The sequence below is a fragment of the Pyxicephalus adspersus genome, chromosome 10, assembly GCF_032062135.1.
Source record: "Pyxicephalus adspersus chromosome 10, UCB_Pads_2.0, whole genome shotgun sequence".
Lineage (NCBI taxonomy): Eukaryota > Metazoa > Chordata > Amphibia > Anura > Pyxicephalidae > Pyxicephalus > Pyxicephalus adspersus.
Window position 1 is genome coordinate 25,728,688 of NC_092867.1, and position 22,291 is coordinate 25,750,978.

The window sequence follows — 22,291 nt, forward strand, 5'->3', positions numbered from 1 at the left end:
TACCATCTAACTTTGCCCTAAAAGTTCATTGGAGGTTACTCTTGTGTACCTAAATACTATGCGACTTTCCCTTTTAGTAAAAGTGAGTCACAACTATGTAAGGCTTCCCACAGTTTCTTAACTGGAAATTACTTGGTGCCTTTATGCTGACGCTAAACAATTTTGTGGTCAAGTAAAAACCAAACTTGTGATGATGTGTTAAATAGGAGATGAGAAATTTGGCTTTTGAAGTATTTGCTGTAAATTGGTGTAAAAGTCACCATCTACAGGTAATTGTAGAGTATAGAGCTGCCTTCCTACTTGGGACTTTTTTATTTGATAGTATCACGGGATTGGCTAAATATAACTGTTGATTACCCTGGTAGGGTCATACTTTCTCTTTTCTTATGGTTCTTACTTGGGAAGGTCATACTCAATCCATACAGGTGTCAGATAACTGCTAATGGCTGGTAATCTGCCCATGTCACCGTGGTGGTATTTCTTTATGTGGGCCACCAACCCAACACAATGCCCCTGATCTAATAAAGTTCTATATGGCGATGATACACTTTCATCAATCCTGGACCAGATCTATTCCAGGTTTGCTGGATCAACCAGCTTCACTGATGAAAAGTGTATCCTCTCCAGCCTTGGAGAGCTTTAATAAATCAGGGCCAATATGCCCATCTCATCGAGATTTATTATATTAATTTAGACTAGGGGTCCCAATTCTGCCCACCACAACACACCAAGCTTTATATGAATTCAGAGGCTTTTAACATGGGGTAACCCTTAAAATAACTTTCAGGTATTTTGGGGACCCCTGCTATAATTACTTTATCCACAGTTCACAATACATTAGTGTGGTGGTCAATATGGAGAGTTCTTCTTGAATGGCACAGATTGCCAAATAGATCATTGGTTTCATTTGAACTAGAAATTTAATTGCTCAAGTAACCCCTAGCAACCTCTGGAGAACCCCTAGAGTTCCATTGAACCACTGATATAGAAAAAGAAGCGAGCCAGTAAATCAGATAAAAACATGTTTGAAAAGTTTAGTGTGTTAATTAATTGAATAAATAGATCAGAACATGCTGCTTGTTTTTCCACAGCACCAAGATAAAAAGCAAAGCATTCTTTAAAAGTTTTTTTGCCAAGTTCAGGTAATTCAAACTAAAGTACATTAAACAGTTTCAAATTGCAAAAAGTAACATAGTTTGGACTTTGAACATAAACAATTGTTTACTAATTAAATGGCAATGACTTTGGGGAAAGGTCTGGCAGGTAATCAGTCCCTGGGGAAAGCAGAAAATGGACCACGGAAAAAAAAACCTTATGTCATTCTTTCCTTGTATGGTCAGCGTATACCTTCCACGTCAGAGGTATTGTGACAATTGGTGTTAATACATAGCTGATGACATTTGCACAGCTTGTTCCTGCATTCCCTCTCTTGTCTGCTCTCACATATTGTAATCATGACTACAATATGAAGTAGCATACTTTGTCCTTGGTATTAGGTGCTCATCAGATTGTCATACTTCCTCTACAGAGGCTTTGTTCTGTCCCAAGGGGAGTAATGATACCTGTGTGTGCGCACTTCTTGATTTTCAGTATTATTTTATTAAATGTCTAGTAAGCTAATAATCTTCTAATAATTCATGGACCTGTTTGTAAAATTATTTTTTATTTCTGCACAATAAATTTTACTATTTTTAACTTTATTATTAAGGCGTGCAGTAACCAGAAACAAATCACTCTGCTTATATCAGACCAGTACAAGATTAATCCTGATTGTATTCACCTTGCACAGTACGAAATCTTCTGTATATCATACCAATAATTCCTAAAGAGGACTGATCATGCTTGCTTATTGATATACACTCATAACTCTACATTTATAACATTTGCAGAGGGCATTTTACTGATTTTATCAGTGCTTAACTCTTGTTTTCTAAAGAGGACCTGTCATGATTGTTCACGGACATACAATAAGTCCCAAAGTTGACCCAAATTCTCCATGGTTATAAATGTTATGTGTTGCTCTGAGCTTGCCATATTGAAGGGTTGATAATTACTCCAGTAATATGGTGGACCTGACTTAAATACCTGTCTATAGATTTTCTAGAATATTGCTCCGGGTTATCAGCTTCAGGCTTGGAGTGGAGTGACAGCTCTACATTGTTTTTCTACTTTTGCCTTCAGGTTCTGGTAAAGGTAACCTGTCATTAATTAGATAAATGGACTATTGTTCTGGTGTTTTCAAATTCTGGTGTCCACATGGTATGCATTGTTATGGAACATTTGCAGCTTTCTCTATATCTGATTATATGGTGACCAACACTGGGTGAAATAGAATAAACATTCATATCCATTCCTAGCATGACAACAATTCTTCACAGAACTGTATCAGAACAGAAGAAACCAATGAAGACTACAGAACCCTTCCACATTTTTATTCTATATACCATGGAGGGGTGAGGTTCCTTGGAAATACCTAGGATCACTGTGACAGGGTGAATTTTTATATATATAGTATAGAAGAAAGAGCGCAAGACAATGCAATTTTTTTAATAGGAAATTTGAACTTTTGTTTGAAGCCCTTGATGTTGATGAATGATGCGCTGTTTCTTGGAAATTAAATATAGATCATGTTTTCTAGAACGCTAACAGATCTCCTCTCTTAAGGCATTGTAATGTTTAGCATAATTTCTCCTGGTTCCAGTTAACAAGCTCTGAGAATAGATCCGTGTTCTAGAAAGCAGAGACACTGAAGTGTAATAACTATTTCCTATGGGAGTACCTGTAAAAAATGAACAGGTATAATTACTGCACTGTGATACCACGGGTACGGTGTGCATTCTACTTCCATTTTTACTGAAACTATTTAGATTATTATTCGATTATTGGCAATGCTAAAATAAACAGCAGGATTTTTCTAAATGTTTTTGTTTACATTAGTATGATTGTTGTTGCTCAGTTTAGCTGTGAATAGGTTTATATTATAAGCTTTCTACTAATGGCATGGTAATTATCACTTGCACTTTTACAATAAACGTGATCTTATACACACAGACTGAGTCAAAGGATCCTTCTCAGGCTTGATCTCGAATGGTGTCCAAAAGTTATTGACAAAAATTATTATGCATAAATCTGTACAATCTAGCATTTCTCAACCTTTTTTTTTTACATGGGGAACCCTTGAAAACTTTTAGGTCCTAGGGAATACCTGCTATAAATACTATATCCAAAGCTCCCTTTACATTAGCATGGTGGCCAATGGGAAAAATTGGGCCTGATTTATTAAAGCTCTCCAAGGCTGGGGAGGATAACACTTTCATCAGTGAAGCTGGGTGATCCAGCAAAACTGCAATGGATTTCTTCAAAGTCATTTGCTATTTGTTAGCAACTGTTTTGAATCCTGGACCAGATCAATTCCAGGTTTGTTGGATCGCTCAGGTCCACTGATGAACATGTATCCTCTCCAGTCTTGGGGAGCTGTAATAAATTAGGCATAATGCTCCTCCATTGGTGACCAGTGAGAAGAATGTCACCCTTACAGATAGCCAAAAAGATCATTGGTGTCACCTAAACTAACCTGAGAGGCAAAAATTGCTCATGGCTCAGTGGAATCCTAAAAATCTCTGGAGGAAGCCTAGGGTTCCATGGAACCCTGGCTTGGAAACACTGATGTAGTCATTTGTTTTATAGTTTAGTAAAAAGATATGAAAATAGCATTTGTTTGCAGATAGGGCATTCTTAAGATACAACGTCGTTGCTGTGGGTAAATGTATGTGTCCGGTTCTTTTAGGGCGTCTCCAAGCAGACCATCAGAGATGAGACATCACATCCTAATTAAATAAAGGTTTAATGTTGCAACAGAAAAAGCAATTAAAGCAAAGAAATTCTGATGATACAGAAAGATACATCAATCTTTATAGGAATACAGCGTCATTCCCCTAAGGGAAAGCCTATGCCGTCATCAAGCAAAAAGATCCAAAAACATTTGCTTGGAAGTCCAAACAGGTACAATAGTCCGCAAACAGTTAATGGGCTGATAGTGTCCCATGGTCAACCTTTTGACACGAAGAAATGCCAACCTTTTATCTCTTTTTACATATCAGCCTTTGACTGCCATCTGTTTGGTCCATTCGCAATGGTTTACCACAAGTTCCTCCTTCAGTCAAATTGTCTGTAGAAATTCAAACAGTCTCTATGTCATAAGTTTCTTTGTGTAAGCTGCAATGACAACACATCAAACTTTTGTCCACTGCAAAGCAACATAGTAGTATAAGTTTGTTTTTATATAAGCAATATATACTTTATAATCTATTTACAGGCCCCCTAGATTTTCTTCTCATATGCAATTACTACATCTGCTGTCTTATTAACTTTTTATTTTATGATAGTTAAGAGCTGAAGGGCCTTAAGCTGTAAAGTGGGGTTAGATTCTTCCTGTATTGCTTGGAGAGAAAAATCATGAGCATGTGTACTCCATTTAGGTATTTAAATTTCTGATGAAGTGAAGAAGACAGTCGACATTCCATATATACTTCAAGTGACGTGTTTTTGTTGAGAGAAAACAAAGGGTGTTGTAATGTTTGCTTCATCCAGGTGTGCTTTGTCATTAGATGACCCAACAGCTATGGGCGGGTCAGATAGTATAAAATCATGAACATGCCTTTCCTCTTCAGTCTTGTGTAGGCATCAAGAAGTAAATGCTTTCCTAGTAATTCAGTTACTGGTTTGTTTCCTTCTCAGGTCTGTATAAATGGACACTGATATGGACTACGAACGACCCAATGTGGAGACCATAAAATGTGTGGTCGTGGGAGACAACGCAGTGGGCAAGACGCGACTTATCTGCGCAAGGGCATGCAACACCACCTTAACTCAGTACCAACTCCTGGCCACACATGTACCCACAGTATGGGCAATCGATCAATACCGGGTCTGCCAAGAAGTAAGTCCTGAATGTTTGTTACTTTTCTTTTACTGTTTTTTTTATTTTTTTTAAATAAGACAGTTATACAAGCTAACTTTAGAATCTATATTAGTATTATTATTCTGTATCAAGCAACATTTTGGTCATCTATTAAATATGCTTCCTTTTCCAAATTTAAAAGGGAAAGACTATCTAATTTAATACCTCTGTTAGAGAAAAATGTCTAGCATGCTTAAAATCTCTTTTATCTAGGTTTTGGTTTCTTGGTCCTGCTTGATCTCCATGGCTTTTTAACATACACACATCTTCTCTTTGAAGTAAATCAGCCATTCACAAACAGGGTTCCTGTAGATGTTGCTAGGGGTTCTTTGAGCTGTGACTGGTTGATCTTCTATTTGAAGATGCCCGCATAGTTCCAGAGCCAACCCAAGTTACATGATTATTTATTATTAAACAGGATTTTAATAGTGCCAACCTATTACGCTGTACATTAAATAGGGGTAGCAAATGACAGACAACTACAGACATATACAGAGGATGACGAGAGGACCCTGCCCCGAAGAGCTTACAATCTAGGAGGTGGGGAAAGTAACACAATAGGAGGGGAGAAGTCCTATGACAGTACAGGTGGCATTCTCACCCTCTATATAAGGGGCATTTTTTTCACTTACCAAGAATTTAAAGAGCATCTTTCCACCTTTTTTAGCAGGGATTCTCCAAGGAAAAAAAATATCCAAAATGTTTCTTGTTTGTTATACTGTTAAGAGACACTGATATACAGGAAATTCTCAAGCTCTTTTTACACACTTTTTTTTTTTTAACCCCGTAGCCTATTTAAATATTGATCAAACACATCAGTATGCACCTTTCCTGCCAGACTAGTAACTTTGTATTTGCCACTAGCACCTAGTTTTTTTTAATATCCCTAATGAAAGTATATTAGGTTTACATGTGAGTATGCAGCATTGTGCATATTTTCATAAAAACTGTATATTAAATAATACCCTGCATTATTATATTTTGATAAATGCACTAAACATTAAACTTAGTTGTTATTAAATACTAGTTTTAGGTACATTTGGTGCAGTTGTGTGGAAGGGTAGTGTGCAAGGCATAGTAACAGCAGCAAAGGAGAATCGTAGTTCATCGTTCCAATATGTATTTTCTAACCTATGTGCTAACATTAGGAAAGCTAAACTCTGATTGGTTAGTATGAATATGTGCCAGTATAGAAAATACTATTAAATATATTTATTGAATATCCTTCATTATTGGTCCCTAACATTTGCTGCTCATCTCCTATCATCCACAGTTACTAAACTGAGTTACTGTTAAATAACAGTATGAACAGTAAATGATCAATTACTAAAGTGTAGTATACAGTAACACATATATGATTACAATACAGTACTACACTTATGCATTGCACACAGTGAAATCTCTAAAGCATGTTCATTAGTGTTCTAAGATTCCTTGCAGTGTTGCTGTCTTTATTCTCAGTTTGCTAATGTATAGCAGAAAGTGCAGACATGGAAAAAATAGTTCATTAGTAGTCCTGGCATAGTGCATTTCAGCAAAGAATCTGTGATGTCACCTTAAATAGTGCACATACTGCAGGAAAATTAGCAAAGTAAAGGGATGCTGCAGCAGTAAACCTGCATTTCTTGTATTTATGGCTTTCATTTAGGTCCTTGAGCGCTCCCGTGATGTAGTTGACGAAGTAAGTGTTTCGCTCAGGCTGTGGGACACCTTTGGAGACCATCACAAGGACAGACGTTTTGCCTATGGACGGTAAGTTGCTTGCACAGTAAATTCAAGTTTAATGTGACGATATCCGAAGGACAGCGGCTTGTACAAGCAATAGGATTGCAATAACTGGTATCCTATTTCACAAAGTATGCATGTTGTGCTGAAAGTACCAAACACTATTCACCATTCAGCACAGTCTGGCATGTCAGGAACATAGAATTATTGTATCTGGATGAATATGAAAATTGATAAGGGTGATAAAACAGTCAAAGTCATCTTCTTCCTTGAGAAAAGTTAGCTACATTGAAATTAGATGTTGGATATGTAGGTCCAAAACATGAATGCTTGTACCTCTGAAGCCGCATGTTCATGTACAGGAGGATAAGAAAAAGGTTTTGTGACCTCCTAATTTAAGAGAATATTACCTTAATATCCTGGTTGGGGTTGTCATCCACTGGTGAAAATAATTAGAATCATAACCACTCAATGCATTCAAAATTAGCCAGATTGAAAGATAAATATATATTGTCTGACAACTGTTATCAGAGAAGAACATGGACAGCCATTGCTAAATACCCTTCTAAAATGCTAAATGTCTGACTGCTATATTGGTACACTGGGGCTTAGGTACACTTTAAGATTTGAAAAGGCAGAGAACATTCAGAAAAGGTTATTTGCACACTTTTCAAATTTAGGGTCAAAGGGTCCGTGTGACAGTATAGCATCTAGAATTGGCTGCCTCCATATTTCTCTTATGACAGGTTTTCTTTAAAGTTGAATTAAGCCGAAGTTGGGACATTTGACACACTGCACCAGTTTGCACTGGAGTTACTTTATCTTTGCAACTGGCTTGCAAATTTTTATCCTGTAAGATGGTTAAAAATCCTCTGTAAAGGCAAAAAAAGGAACGTTTACACAGACAGATAATCCTGACAGCTAGTGATGTTATGAAAACAGTGTTTGAGGCTCAGATTTACTTGTCTTGAGGTGTTATGGAAACCTACAACATTCTTCAGCTACAGCCTAGGGCAGAATCTGTTGTGTTTCTAGAAAATACCGTATTTTTCGGACCATTAGACGCTCCGGACTATAGGACGCACCAGGTTTTCCGCACGGGAAAACAAGAAAAAAAAATTCATTTGATTTCCCCTGAGATCCAGCGTGTGGCACTTGTGCCCGCCCATGAAGGCGGCGCCGATCAGCATTCATCAAATCAATCGGCGCCGCCTTCGTGGGCGGGCACAAGTGCCGCACGCTGGAACACAGGGGAACACAGAGGAGGAACACAGACACTGGCTGCTGTCAGCCTCTGTCTGTTTTCCTCCTGTGTTCCCCTGAGATCCAGCGTGCGGCACTTGTGCTCGCCCACGAAGGCGGCGCCGATCAGCATTCATCAAATCAATCGGCGCCGCCTTCGTGGGCGGGCACAAGTGCCGCACGCTGGAACACAGACAGAGGCAGAGATCGGCGCAGCCGGGGACCGGCGGGGACACAGGTAAGTAAAAAAATATGCCCCTGTACCTCTGCATTCGGACCATAAGACGCACCCTGATTTTCCCCCCACTTTAGGAGGAAAAAAAGTGCGTCTTATGGTCCGAAAAATACGGTACATGATTTTTTTTCAAATAGTGATACATGTTTTCCTTCTATTTGCTGGATTTATAGCCCATAGTTTTTAGTGTTTTTAGTCTAGAGGAAACTATTCTCATCTTGTAAACACCAATGTAACTTCCATAAGTGTTATATGTAAAACCATCATGGGTGAAAAATTATATACATGCCTTTATGCCATTTTTCCATTGCAATAAACTCAAAATCTTTCTTGCCAAGATGCCACACTCTAGTCTGTTGAGTTCTCGGCAGATGCCATTGTACAGTTTTATAAGTACTCATGCATCCATCTAAAAGGAAAAATCTGTTACCTAAAGCAGCAAATCAGATTTGTCCTTATTCCCTATATACTGATATTACTGGTAGGCAGTAGTGATATTACTGGAATATCAACAGCATGACTGGCAACCAGTGATTGCAAAGACAACATTCTTTAAATCCATCATCAAGCAAACAACACATGGATTTTGTCTGTGTCCCAGGTATAGTTTGAGGTTAATTCCTTTAGCATCAAATCCATGCCACCTGTCTTTACACCCTAGTCTACTTATGTGGAGGGTCACTTGCTGGAATAAGTCTTGTAAGTAATCTGTTGACAGAAGGCTGTCCCTGAGGAGGGTCGCGTTCCTCGAATACACACACAGATTTAATTACTTAACAGTGTATACTTAGGATTAAATATAGGAATCTACGTGCAGAAATGCAGGGCAGCTTACAGTTGCAGGTGCTTCATATCTTCCAGGCATGGGACACATTAATAAGACCATGTAAATAAATAGAAATTATCATACCACCCACTGGTTGATATGAGTTACCTTTAATGTGTACCTGTGACCCTGTGATTTGAGCATTAGTAAATCTGCTTTCTGATGGACTTACAGCTACTGGTTACAGATACTTTTATTGTACATATAGCAGAATTGAAAAAAAGCTGCCATTTTGTTTTCATTAAGGTTATTTATGTTCACACTGTCCATGAGGTGCAATGAGTTTCCAGCTTCCTCATGCCAGGGCACTGCTGCCTTTAGGGGAGATGGTACATGTAGCTTCTCCTAATGGAGAATGAATGGTGAGCAGTACTAGTGCTTCAGTATGGAGATGATATTGTCGTTGTAAAACTTGCATGTCCATACCCATGTTAGAGTTTCATCACTCAGGACAAATGTTTAAAAAACATCTCTGTGTCTAAATCTGTCCATTTTTGTATTTCTTGGCCAGTTGAAAGAATTGGCCTACAATAAAACTTTATTTCCCTCTTCTCATGTGGAAATTGTCCAACAAATTAAAAGATCTATGTTCTATAATAAGTCTTTGTCACATTGAAAATGCTAATTATTGCCTCTTAGGAGGACCCCTTAATAACTTTATCCTCCTAAGGCTCTAGGTTGGACCAGATCAAGAAGAGAATTAGACTTTTATGACCAACCTTAGCCCAAAAAGGATGACAATCAGAACTAAATGTGTGTGTTATAGTATGAACTAAACATTTAGCATAAACCATTTGCATATTCTTTTAGTTGTTGGAATTGAAGAGGTTTGAGAAGAGACATGTGTGCCTTGCCTAGCTATGACATCTGATCTTGTTAGTGCGATACTAGAGCTAGCCAGCTGGCAAAAGATAGTTGGCCTTGAGTGGCAAGAAGTATAAATTTGTCCCTACTAATATTATACAATAATTGACTCTACTTGGGCAAATGTGAGTAAAATGTCAAACATATGGAGAGATATTAGAATTTTCAAATGCAAACTTATAAGGGGCATGTTGGTACCTGTGCATTAAGGTTTACCTTTGTCAATTGCAGATTTAGCTGGCAGTACCTTCTGTTTAACTTGATTAATAGACCATCTTGCATGCTGTCCCCTTCACATTAGGATCTCCTGATCTCAAGGGAAAACTGTATATTGGATGTTTTGCCTAAAATACTGTATATGGTTACAATGTTTTGGTTGGTTAGAATTCTCCTAAAAAGGTCTTGTAAGGATTCTGTATTGGCAAAATGATCTGATTTGTTTGCAATTGGATTTGAAATAGACTTTACCGTGAGCACAAGGGTGTAGTGATTTTGCAGAGTAAACAAGTAAGTAAACAAGTCACAGATACCTTCTCCTCTCATTGCATGTAACTATATAGCACCATAAATTAAAGCAAGAACATAGCGTACTGGCTACTTCTTTATTATTGAACTAATTCTATTTTGATTTAACTTGTAAACTTAGATATAACACCAACCTGGTTTACAGTCAAGTGTCGCCTACACAGAGGTTGCACTTAAGCTTCCTTTTTGAAAGTGTCAAAATACCAAAGTACTGTGCAGTCCATATAATCCAGTACAATTGTTCCACTCATTATAAAACATATCAGCTGCTATTTACTGTGAGCAACTTATCACCCTTCAGGTTCTCTAAATGAAAACTTGTATAGTTGCACGGATGCAGATGAAGAATAATGTGGTTGGCTAGTGGTAAAGCCAATGCAGCTATTTCCCTATTTTATATGGTACTTATAAGTCCTATTGTCATTTTCCTACTTTTAATTCATTATGACAATTTATTCCACCTGGTGTGGTAATTGAATATTTATATAACTGAATATATTAATATATCCAATCAGTAAACCAAAGACACTTGAAGTCACATGTGAGAGGTTTTGCTGAGGCCTGTTCACTTAGGGTTTGTTTGAAGTGATCTAAACTTACTTGGCATGTGTGGTTTGGCACAGGCTCTAAGAGCGGTCTTTAACAAAGTTTCATCAGATGTGGCTGGTACGTACTTTTGTACAAAACACATCTACTCTCTGTACTGTCACTTCTGTCAATGCCTTCACGGTTAAGTAAGCAAGACATTATGTTGCACGCTATCAGCAGATTGCTTTACAGTGGTAAACTTTTATGGAGTAATTGGGTTTCTACATGTAAGGTTTTACAACCATTTTTTAATTTATGGCAGTGTTATATTTTAATGTACGTAAGAACTACAATATTATATTATATCTTGGGTGCATTTCTTGAAAGCTAAAAGGTTGTACAAGTAATGGAGGCCGGTATGACACACGTTACTTTTTTAGGTAACTTGCAAAAAGGTCGAGGTGTAATTACACACATTATAGTTTTTAATTAATTACAAGATATTAAATTCCTAATATCAGCAACCCAATGCAAGTTGTGACCTTTAATGTGCAGGTTACAAGAGTAGCAGCAGATTCCACTGCCATACTGTTATGGTGACTCCCAGTTTTTATTCTTTTTGACGCTTACAGGTCCATTCAGGTTCTGCGCTCCCATGCTGCAATAAATTACAGGCTCGGTGGAGCATTAATGCTGGATGTTTAATAGAACGCTTGGGATTACAATTTATTAACTTCCTTTTGAAGGGTGCTTAGCCATGGCGTCCTGATAATGACAGTACATATTAGAAGCTGATTTAATTGAATCCATCAGCATTGAAAAGCATTGGCCGTAATGTTGCGGAGGTTTGCGTGAACAGATGAGAAAGCAACAATATATACAGAGTCACATATTGTTGTATCAAGAGCAGTAATGAAAGGTACAAACTCTTATGATGGCTGAGGATAATCTGAACAAGCAATGAATACACTTAAGCAACAGACGGGTTTGGATTCTTTCATTGTGCTTGTCTTCTAAGCACTTTACAGTGCACTTTCTAGCTTAATCAGTACTTAGCCCCTGGGCAAAGCCTTGGATTGAATTTTTTTTTTCATAAAAAAAAGTTATTGGATATCATCTAGATACTTGGAGCACTGCCTGGATTTGATATTTATAGCTATAGAAATCTTTTTTAAGTTGAGGTTAGAAATATGTAGAGCAGTTATATAAAGCACTTTATTTTGTTCTGTTTTAATGTGGCTCAGATTTGGTTGTCACAAAGGAGTTTAATGCTGAATGTTTAAATTGGGAACAATAGTTGTGCTTTGAGCATTTGTTTTTCACTGCTACCTAAAGCTAAAATGGGGATTTATGAAAGCACCTATTATGTAGAAGTCAGTTTAATCCATAAAAAATGTATATGTCCAGTGTAGGACAACTACAGCAGAAGTTATTGTGAATGGATAACTTATATATCTTTTTACTGTATATCTATTAACTGGTTTATAGCTGTTACAGGTATTCCTCATTTCTAGGTGTGAGAATACCCCATCCTCCTGCTCCAAGCAGTGGTACCTCCCACTGCTTCATATAACAAAAAAGGATGTGTGACACAGTGATGTGAATCATGTTATGTGGCAGGGGGAGCAGGTATTTTACCCACCTGAAAGGATCAAATACCTGCAGTGGCTAAGCAGCAGTGAAGCAATTACAATTCAAAATACAGGCCTCCAGAAAAGTATATTTGAGCTTCTTTTATGGGTTTACTTTATGAATAGCTCATCCCATCTCAGCCCCCCCATTTCCTAAAACAGATGTTAACAAACCAGTTCAGTGTTCTTTACAGCCCCTTTTAGCCGGGTGCACCACCCAGCACTTTTCAGCAGCCATCTGGCTGTTGTTGGGTGGTTACTGATAAGTTGAGTCAAAGTACAGGGGCTGCCACCCACCTACAATTTCTTCCCACCCAGCTTAAAGACATTTCTGGTTTGAGCACTGCAGTTTGCTATACTCTAAAACCTAAAATTGGCTTTACCTAAATGTAATACGTAAATTAGAAGTCAAGGCAATCAGATCCTTTATATAAGAGTTTACTAGAAGCAGAGTTTGCAAGTGCCTTTGGACTTCTTGTTTTACCTTCTAGCATTCTCAGGCTGTTATAGCAAACATTTCCAGGAAGAAAAAAATATTCTGATAGTGTTCTACATAGACTAAACTAAACTTACATTGCCTGATCCATGTATACAACTATTCACATAACTATCATATTTAGGCATTGGTGGTCAGATAAGAAATTGCTGAAATGATTGACACAATGGGCCTGATTTAATAAAGCTCTCCAAGGCTGGAGAGGATACGCTTTCATCGGTGAAGCTGGGTGAGCCAGCAAACCTGGTTTGTATTTCTTCAAATTCATTTGCTATTTGCTTGTAAATGTTTTGAATCCTGGACCAGATCCATTCCAGGTTTGCTGGATCACTGATGAAAGTGTATCCTCTCCAGTCTTGGAGAGCTTTAATAAATCAGGCCCATAGTATCAATCATTTCAGCAATTTCCCATCTGATCATTGATGCCTAAATATGATAGTTATGTGAATATTTGTTGCTGATACATGGATCAGGTAATGTAAGTTTAGTCCATGTAGAAGACTACCAGAATATTTTTTTTTCTTTCTGGAAATGTTTGCTTTAACATCCGGAGAATGTATTCCTACTCACAGGGCCAGTATACCACCATACTGCCTATTAGGTACAATTTGAGAGCTTTGTGTGCTGAATTCTAATATATAATATATAGAATTCTGGTCGTTTAAAGAGCAAGCCGTCCTGCCCAAATCATGCATCACCAAGATCCTGGCACCAGAAGAATCTCCTCCAACTTCATCATACTTCGACTTCAGCTATAATGAACATTCGGGCATGTTTTACGTGCAGTTTCTGTCACGTACCCATGTAAAGGTCATAATAAGCTAGTAAAACTGCTGACAAATACAGGTATTACAGCTTGATTTGTAAGATTTTCTCTTTAATAATTTAGAGGCGAAACTTGTAATATAAGTAACATAGAAAGTGGATGACTAACTGCAGTTCACAATGAATAAAGTGGTTATTATGTTCCCGAGCCCCCTATAATTACCATTGTAAAGTCTGAATTGACGTGAATAGGAGATTATTAGTGCGGCGCTGTACAGATCAGCAGTTGTGTATCAAAGCTGGTCATGTGCTGAATGTCTGTACTGGGCAAGCTAATATCATCACAGTCCAAGGACAGAAACAGGATTTATATAACATGTGCAATATTTAATAGGGCGTTTCCATAGTTCATGCATTTAACTGCAGTATGTCATATTATTGCTTATTACTCTTTATAGGTTTAATTTCCTTATCCCAAAAGCCAGATATTGTTAGTATTCCTGGACATGCTTTTATTTATTATAGCAAAGAGCAGTGAACTGTAGTAACTTGTCTGCGTCCATCTTCTGTTCTGTTTTAAAATGATGAAAGGTGCATTCTTGTTGCCAGGTTTTACTGCACATCATTGATCTTGCATTGCATTGCTTAATACATCTCATAATTAGGACAAGCGATATTGTTCAAGTTGCCTTGACTATATAAAGAATGCATTTTCTTACATTTTCAATTTGGCATAGATACATTTATATTTTGTATTCTGACAAGGAGAAGCCTGCAGTGTTGGTGTATTAGCATATTATTTTTAGAAACTGAGTGTCTAGCGTGATCTTCCTGCCATTCTGTTGATACCTAGAAAAAGAACAGGAGGTGTATGATCACAAGGCATTTACATCTCAGTTCTGATGTTTTAGATTTAAATCATTATCGAGAGTCATTACATTATTTGGGGTTGAACATGTTATTAGTCATGATGGTTCCCTTATGTCTATGCAGAGACAGCTGGCAATCAGGGGCATTTATTTTCTATGATGCAGGTTATAATATGTTTCTGGTTTTCTACATTGCTTAGCATATTCACAGCCTTCTCTGGTATTCAATGTGCTTATAACAAAGGAAGAGAGAAATGGAACATAACATGCATTGACAAATGAGGACCATCCCTGAGAGGGCCCATCAGGCAGCTAAATCAGTAACAGATTTGGTCTTATGGGTCTATTCTAATGAAACAGTTTTTACCATTCACAGTTTGGGTGATGAGATACTTGGCAGGTACTTATATGAAAGGTCAATAGCAGCATTTCCTGATTCAGTGAATTTAGAGATTTTCTCCTAGTATATTTCCTACTTCCGTATCAGTCTTGACAGTTTTGCAGTGGCAAGCAAGTGAACAAATATTTTAATAATGGATACCTTGTAGATAGATAATGACTATGCACATAGAACCTTTTTTGGCAGATTGGATGCCTAACAATGCCTAACTTTACAGTAAAATGAAGATGAATGAATTTGATTTACCTTAGCCTAACATAGTATAAGTACACATAAAATGTAATATAATTGTAATAATAATTATTATTAATTATATATCTCCATTGTATTCTCCTCCAGATCTGACGTGGTTGTCCTGTGCTTCTCAATTGCAAATCCCAACTCCCTAAATCATGTAAAAACCATGTGGGCTCAGGAGATAAAGCATTTCTGTCCCCGCACCCCTGTCATATTGGTTGGCTGTCAGCTGGACCTGCGATATGCTGATCTTGAAGCGGTTAATAGGGCAAGGCGACCCCTGGCAAGGTAAGTGCTTGAACTAATATTCTTCTATCACCAATGTCTATACTGACCTTGCACTGTACATGGGCAACTTAGCACGTTTCATGATATCTAAAGTAAGTTTTGATGACAGACAACTGCCTGAATAAAAAAATCAAAGTAGACCTTCTGTAAAAGCATATTTTTGCCTTCATTTTGGATAGAGTGGAAAGGGGTTATAACCTCAGATTTTATTGTTGTATTTCCACTGACTAAGTAAGGAGAATGTTTTCACGGAGTATTATTTTCTGACTTCTTCGTGTCTTTCCTCGTTCGTGTCTGTTGAAACCTCAAGTGAATCTCTCCTTTGTGAGTGTTAGATTATTTTGAATCATTATTCCACTCAAGCAGTTGAAGAGCCTGTTTTACCTTCTGAAATGTTTCCAAAAGAAATGCACGTACATGAATCTTGTCTACCCTAGCATTGCATAGGAAGGATTTACAAAAAATACTTTTGTAGATCAGAGAGGATTTTTGTTGATTTTGTGTCACTGCTCCACCTTTCGATTTCTTTGTTGACTACCAGTCAGCAACAGTGGATGGATTCAAGTTAAAAGTCCTTCTTTCCTGGTAATACATTTTTATACCTAATATAAAACTTCAGTTTTTACCAACTTCAATAAAGCCCAGCCCTGGTCTTCAGAATGTATTGTTTGTTTGTATTATTATTTTTACATGTTCAGATAAATTCTAGCCTGGTATATAATATGCAGATTTCTTGCCTTTTTCTCTTCTGCATCATTACACTGTGAGTTCAGAACTCGTTAATGATACCCAGCCAAAAGGGCAGATCTAGAATTCCGTGTGCTCACAGGAAGAGAGTTGACTGATGAGCTTATATATATATATATATATATATATATATATATATTATATCTCTTTCTAAATGATGTAAATCAAACTTCCTATTTATTTTAATTGCAGACCTATAAAAAGGGGAGACATTTTGCCACCAGAAAGAGGACGAGAAGTTGCAAAGGAACTCGGTATCCCATATTATGAAACCAGTGTTTTTGATCAGTTTGGAATAAAGGATGTTTTTGACAATGCAATTAGAGCAGCTTTGATCTCCAGAAGACACCTGCAGTTTTGGAAGTCTCATTTAAAGAAAGTTCAGAAACCATTACTCCAAGCACCATTTCTTCCCCCCAAGTCACCACCACCTGTTATTAAAATCCCTGAATCCAGTGAGTCTAACATAAATGATGCTGGAGATTTGCTGGACAATCCATTGTGTGCAGATATCATGTTTGTCCTTCAGGACCAAAAACAAATCTTTGCTCATAAAATTTACCTTGCTACCTCCTCCTCAAAATTTTATGACCTTTTTTTAATGGAATACGAACAGTCTCAAAATTATGGTGACCGGCACTGCAAGAAAGAAAAGCCTAGCAAGGACTTGCTATTGCGGACATTAAGTCTTGATACAGATGAGGACATAGATGGAGCTTCCTTGAAACCTTCAAATGCCTGTCTTCGAATATCAAGAAGTGATGATACTTTACTTACTACAGACTGTGAAGGAGAAGGTTGTGTTGCACTGTCAACATGGAGCAAAGGCTTTCTTAGCATGCACCAAGAATTGACAGTCAACCCAATTTCAAACAGGACTTGTTCCATGACCGTGGTCCGAATGGACTCATCCATACAGTATGGGCCTTTTAAGACTGTGCTACGATTTCTATACACAGGACAGTTAGATGAAAATGAAAAAGGTTTAATGCGAGTGGCACAAATTGCAGAAATCCTAGAAGTGTTTGACTTGAGGATGATGGTAGAAAACATTACAAACAAAGAAGCCTTTATGAACCAGGAGATCACAAAAGCATTCCACGTCAGGAAAGCAAATCGAATTAAGGAATGTCTTTCCAAGGCGACCTTTTCTGGTGAGTAAATTGCCTTTTGATTACAGCTTTTTCTAGCAAAACCATCTATTGAGCACCTCAATCTAAATTAGAATTGCAAATTTAGCACATTCACACAGTCACATTTATAGCTTTGCAACAGCATCATTGACCTCCTTCCACCTCGGAAACCTTCTTGGCCAAATGCTTTCCATGTAGCCATGTATTCTTTATCTTGAAGCTTCAATCCTCTTTTCTTCATAAGTGTGTTTTCATTATCTTTTCAAAGGTCATGCCACCTTTTCCTTTCATGCAACTCATTAACTTTTGAAAGGGAAAATGTCATTTTGAAATATTCTACACATACTGATTGAGGGATAACTGGATATGGGCTATATTTTTTGTTGATACTTCTATGTATATGTTCTGTCTTCTCAGAATGAAAAGTTAATACAGTTGATGATTTGGGTGAATCATCTCCTGTTGTAGCGTATACACAAAAGCTAATCAGTTGATTATTCTATAGTGTCTTGAGAGAAATGTACACTTTATGTTCCCAAGATCAGATGTGCTGATCCCCCTAAATGGCCTAAATAGTACCCTGCACTTTGTTTAAAAGTCGTCAGTTTTTATATACTGCAATCACAGTATAAGGATCACACCTTCTGGGGTTGAACAAAAGTCATATTTGTGACTCCACAGTCCTGATAACTTAATCTAGATGAGCTCTGTTGTGTTACTCTATTATGATGGGTTCACAATTTTTTTAATGTATGCTGCAGATAATAAAAAAATAATCTGTATTCAACTTCTGCAGTTTATTGTAGAATGTGACAGTCATATTCTGCCCAGTAGCATAACTACAGAAGGTGCCTTAAGTATGTTCTGTATGTATGTATTTGATACATTTTAATATAGGACACAGAAAAAGTATAGTGTCTTACATCCTATATCACATATTTTATTATGTGTCATGTAGTAAAACGTATGGCATTTATAGTTGCATAATTACTGTTACTACATAGGTTTTTTAATTATTTTTAATTGCAATGTTTCATCACATTTTGTGTTTTTTATTATGTCTTTTACATGTGAGCCCTGAAAAAGGGAGTCATTTTCCCCTCAAAACACTCTGGCCCTGGATAATATTCCTAACAATTCAATATATACAAATGAATCCTCTAGCCATATGACTGTTTTTACTCAGCACTTCTAACCCCAATTCCAACAAAACTATCATGAAATTTACAGATAGGATGCAATGCATTTATAACAGGACTGAAGACACCGCAAAAAACACACGCTGAGTAACCTTGGTCTCATATTTTTTTTCCAGATGTGACCTTTAAATTGGATGATGGAAGCATTAGTGCCCATAAACCACTTCTAATCTGCAGCTGTGAATGGATGTCTGCAATGTTTGGAGGTTCATTTGTAGAAAGTGCAAATAATGAGGTATGTGGCATTAGCTATATATTTTTAGCCTCTGCGCAGGTTGGTGTATTGCTTCCTGTTGTAATATACTCATTATCAAACCCTTTAATGACCTTCATGAGCTGGCTTGTTTCAGTAGTTTTACATCTGCTGTCAAAGTAAGATTACCTTTGGCATATGGTAAAGCAAGGAAAACTTGGTACCTGTTGTGATTCACAACTGTACACTAGTGCAGAGACATTCACCAAAGACCTTTCAAAAGTAGTATGTAAAATTAGTATGACCCAAAGTTACTATAAAATGTTATACAGTAGGCAAAGTTATACATTTGGTTTATAATATATAAAGTCTTTTGTGCGTTAAAACATAAAAAAAGGTTCTAGCATAAATATGATCGGTTGGCTGCTTGCATAGCCATGTGTAACTGATTTCTTTGCGTGTGTTCATGTTTACAGGTCATACTTCCTAATGTAAGCAAATCGTCAATGCAAGCAGTCTTAGATTATCTGTATACTAAGCAGCTATCATGCACACCAGAGATGGATCCACTGGAGCTGATTGCATTAGCCAACAGAATCTGCCTTCCACATTTGGTTGCACTGACAGGTAAGAACAAAGTGAAATGTTAACCTAGATCATAATTCACACAAACATCCTAGTGATAAGTTGCTGCATTATCGACACAGTGGAACGCCGCAGTGATAATTCGCTACTGACTCTGCCAGCCCATCTGCATAAACGTGTTAACCTGAATAAAGACATTAAATGGCAAAGGGACAGTCTGACTGCCAAATGACTATTTAAATAAATTATCATGCAATGAGAATACATGCACTAGCCTATTCACAGTACTCCTAATGGAAAATGATATGCACTGAATAAATAGTCAGTGCGCATTTTAAATAAAAGAAGAAGGACGGAGGTCATTTAAAGGTCGGATAACTTACCTCCAAATGTTTCCCTGTACATAGCTATCTGGACACTTTCTCCTAGTGACAGGGTAGGGAAGTTATAAACTTTGAACTATGCCTAACAAAGTTTATATAGTAGGTTAAAGTACTGTATTCTATGCATTTCCAACAGTGGTCCCTGCTATGCTTGCCATTGCAGGGAAGGGGTCCCATGGCAGCAAGAACATTACAGTTATTTATCACTGGGCAACACAAATAATGTCAAAGCTTTGTGCAATCCTAACAAAGGTTGCTTTAAGGTTATACTGTGGTTAGAATAATGTAAATTATTAAATAACATGACAAATACAAATTATAAATATAATCATTTCTCTGCTATTTTTAAAGTATCACATTGTTAATAAAGATTAAGTTACCTTTTAACACATCCGCTAATGTTAAGGTCAGTTTGAATGTAGATTATTAATAGATTCTGCACCTTGTGTATTATTATTTTTTTTTTTAACATCGGCAAATTGTTGTATTATTTATAGTGGCTGTCATACAGTGTAAAATGTGCTTTGTCCTGCAGAACAGCATGCTGTGCAAGAGCTGACCAAAGCTGCAATGAATGGGCTGGATATTGATCATGAAGTGCTGACTTACCTGGAATTGGCTCAGGTCAGTATAATGGCGTTGTTCCATCAGGCACAGTGCATATTACTGTATAAGCACCAGGAGCAACCTGGCGGCAAGAGAAGAGCAGATGTAAATGTATTTAGCAGAGATTATCTTAGCTGAAGATCAGACAGTCATGTGAATCAGACAAGATACAAAGAGACATTCACAACAGCTGACCTTCTTCATAGAGAAAATTATAAGCAGGTTTTAAATTAATTATTTCCACTAGTTATACAAATGTATGTATTTGTTGAATAATAATTATTTCCATTTTTAATTTAGCATATTAAATATCAGTATTGTGGGATGTTTGACTACTCTGTATTTTATGCTTCAAACACAATGTGACATTGCTGTGGTTTAAAGACGCATGGGGGTTATGGTGCAAATCATAATCATATAGCAGTAAGGGTAGTTTTGGAAAGTCCATAGAATGATTCTCCCTATTGTGCTTAAGCTCATCATTTTAATTATGATAGATAGAGACAGACCTGCTTGTTTTAGTGCTTGCTACATTTTAAGTGCCTAGTTATACACTGATACAAGGCACTATGTTCCAGATAGGCACCTCTAAATCTTGGGGTTCATTGCTTATACCTGTCTAGCCTGGCCACTTCCACATCTAAGGTATCACTGGCCCATTACTGCACTCACTGTCCAAGCATAATGGTTAGAGAGCAGGAGAGGTCAGGATCTCTAGGAGTGTCCATACTGTTTGCTAACAGATACAGGTTAGGTACGTTGCACTTCAGGTTCACACTGAACTGCTTACTGGTGGATACTGCAGATTTCATTTTATTTTCAGGATAAATATGGTCTATCACATGCTATGAGTAATCCTGGGCATACAAATTCAATATGCAAGTACCTAAAACAAAAGTGTCCTGGGGCCCTGAATAACACATAATAGGAGATATGTTCGAATATTATTGCTGTTCCTCTCTATGTACGAACATATGCACTAATAAAATTATATATTAATACTTGTTAAAAATTGTAAGAAACCTAAAAGCTTTTGTCCCACTGTGCTTAGTAGCACCATTTTGTTCAACGTAAAGTCATATACTGTAAAATGTAGTTTTGGTAATAAATGGTCTCTGTATAACAAAGCTAAATATTTCACTTCCAGTTTCACAATGCACATCAGTTGGCTGCCTGGTGCCTGCACCATATCTGCACGAATTATAATAGCGTTTGTTCCAAGTTCCGCAAGGAGATCAAAGCAAAATCTGCTGGTGAGTATATCCAATGCTTTTTATATATGAGTTGCAGGTACTAATATATATATATATATATATATATATATATATATATATATATATATGATAAAACATGAATTGTTTAATACATTTTTTCCAGAGCAGTTACTACTGATATATTATATTATATTTCTCATCTTCACTAGTCATTAAACACATTTTTAGCAAAGCTATTAAACCTTCAAGATCGCAAGGATAAAAAATGTGTGAAAAGATTAAAGAAATAAAATTTTGGTCAGTGTGGTTACTTAGCAGCATTTTCAACATCATGTGTAGAAACTGGAGTAAAGGTGTGGTCTATAGCAACCATTTAGTTTACAGCTCAGCTTTTCTCTGTTGCAAGTTAAAAAAAGGAATACGTGTAGTTACCATCATCACTCATTGTAAACATTGTATTTCCTACATGGATTCATTGTCTACATTTAAAATGATATCTTTGCTTGTCTGGAGACCTTCCAGCTAATAATTGTCACCTAACCTGTTGAAACTGTCATGTATTGTAATTAATCTGTCATTTATGATTGACTGATGCTTGGCAATGATCGGTGGATTTGAAAGTCTTAATATTCTAAAACCA

The 22,291-nt window shown here is 37.0% G+C and overlaps 1 protein-coding gene across 4 annotated transcripts in view; it reads left to right on the plus strand.

Moving 5' to 3' along the window:
- RHOBTB1 (Rho related BTB domain containing 1) overlaps nt 1-22,291 on the plus strand; it is a 57,402-nt gene that overhangs the window by 29,318 nt on the left and 5,793 nt on the right. For all 4 annotated transcript variants that reach the window (XM_072424472.1, XM_072424473.1, XM_072424474.1 and 1 more), the window contains 8 exons: nt 4,738-4,939; nt 6,609-6,712; nt 15,406-15,591; nt 16,531-17,492; nt 18,787-18,905; nt 19,340-19,490; nt 20,367-20,455; nt 21,585-21,690. In XM_072424472.1, coding sequence (XP_072280573.1) covers nt 4,748-4,939; nt 6,609-6,712; nt 15,406-15,591; nt 16,531-17,492; nt 18,787-18,905; nt 19,340-19,490; nt 20,367-20,455; nt 21,585-21,690 — 1,909 coding nt within the window. In that variant the 5' untranslated portion in view covers nt 4,738-4,747. The remainder of the gene's footprint in view (nt 1-4,737; nt 4,940-6,608; nt 6,713-15,405; nt 15,592-16,530; nt 17,493-18,786; nt 18,906-19,339; nt 19,491-20,366; nt 20,456-21,584; nt 21,691-22,291) is intronic.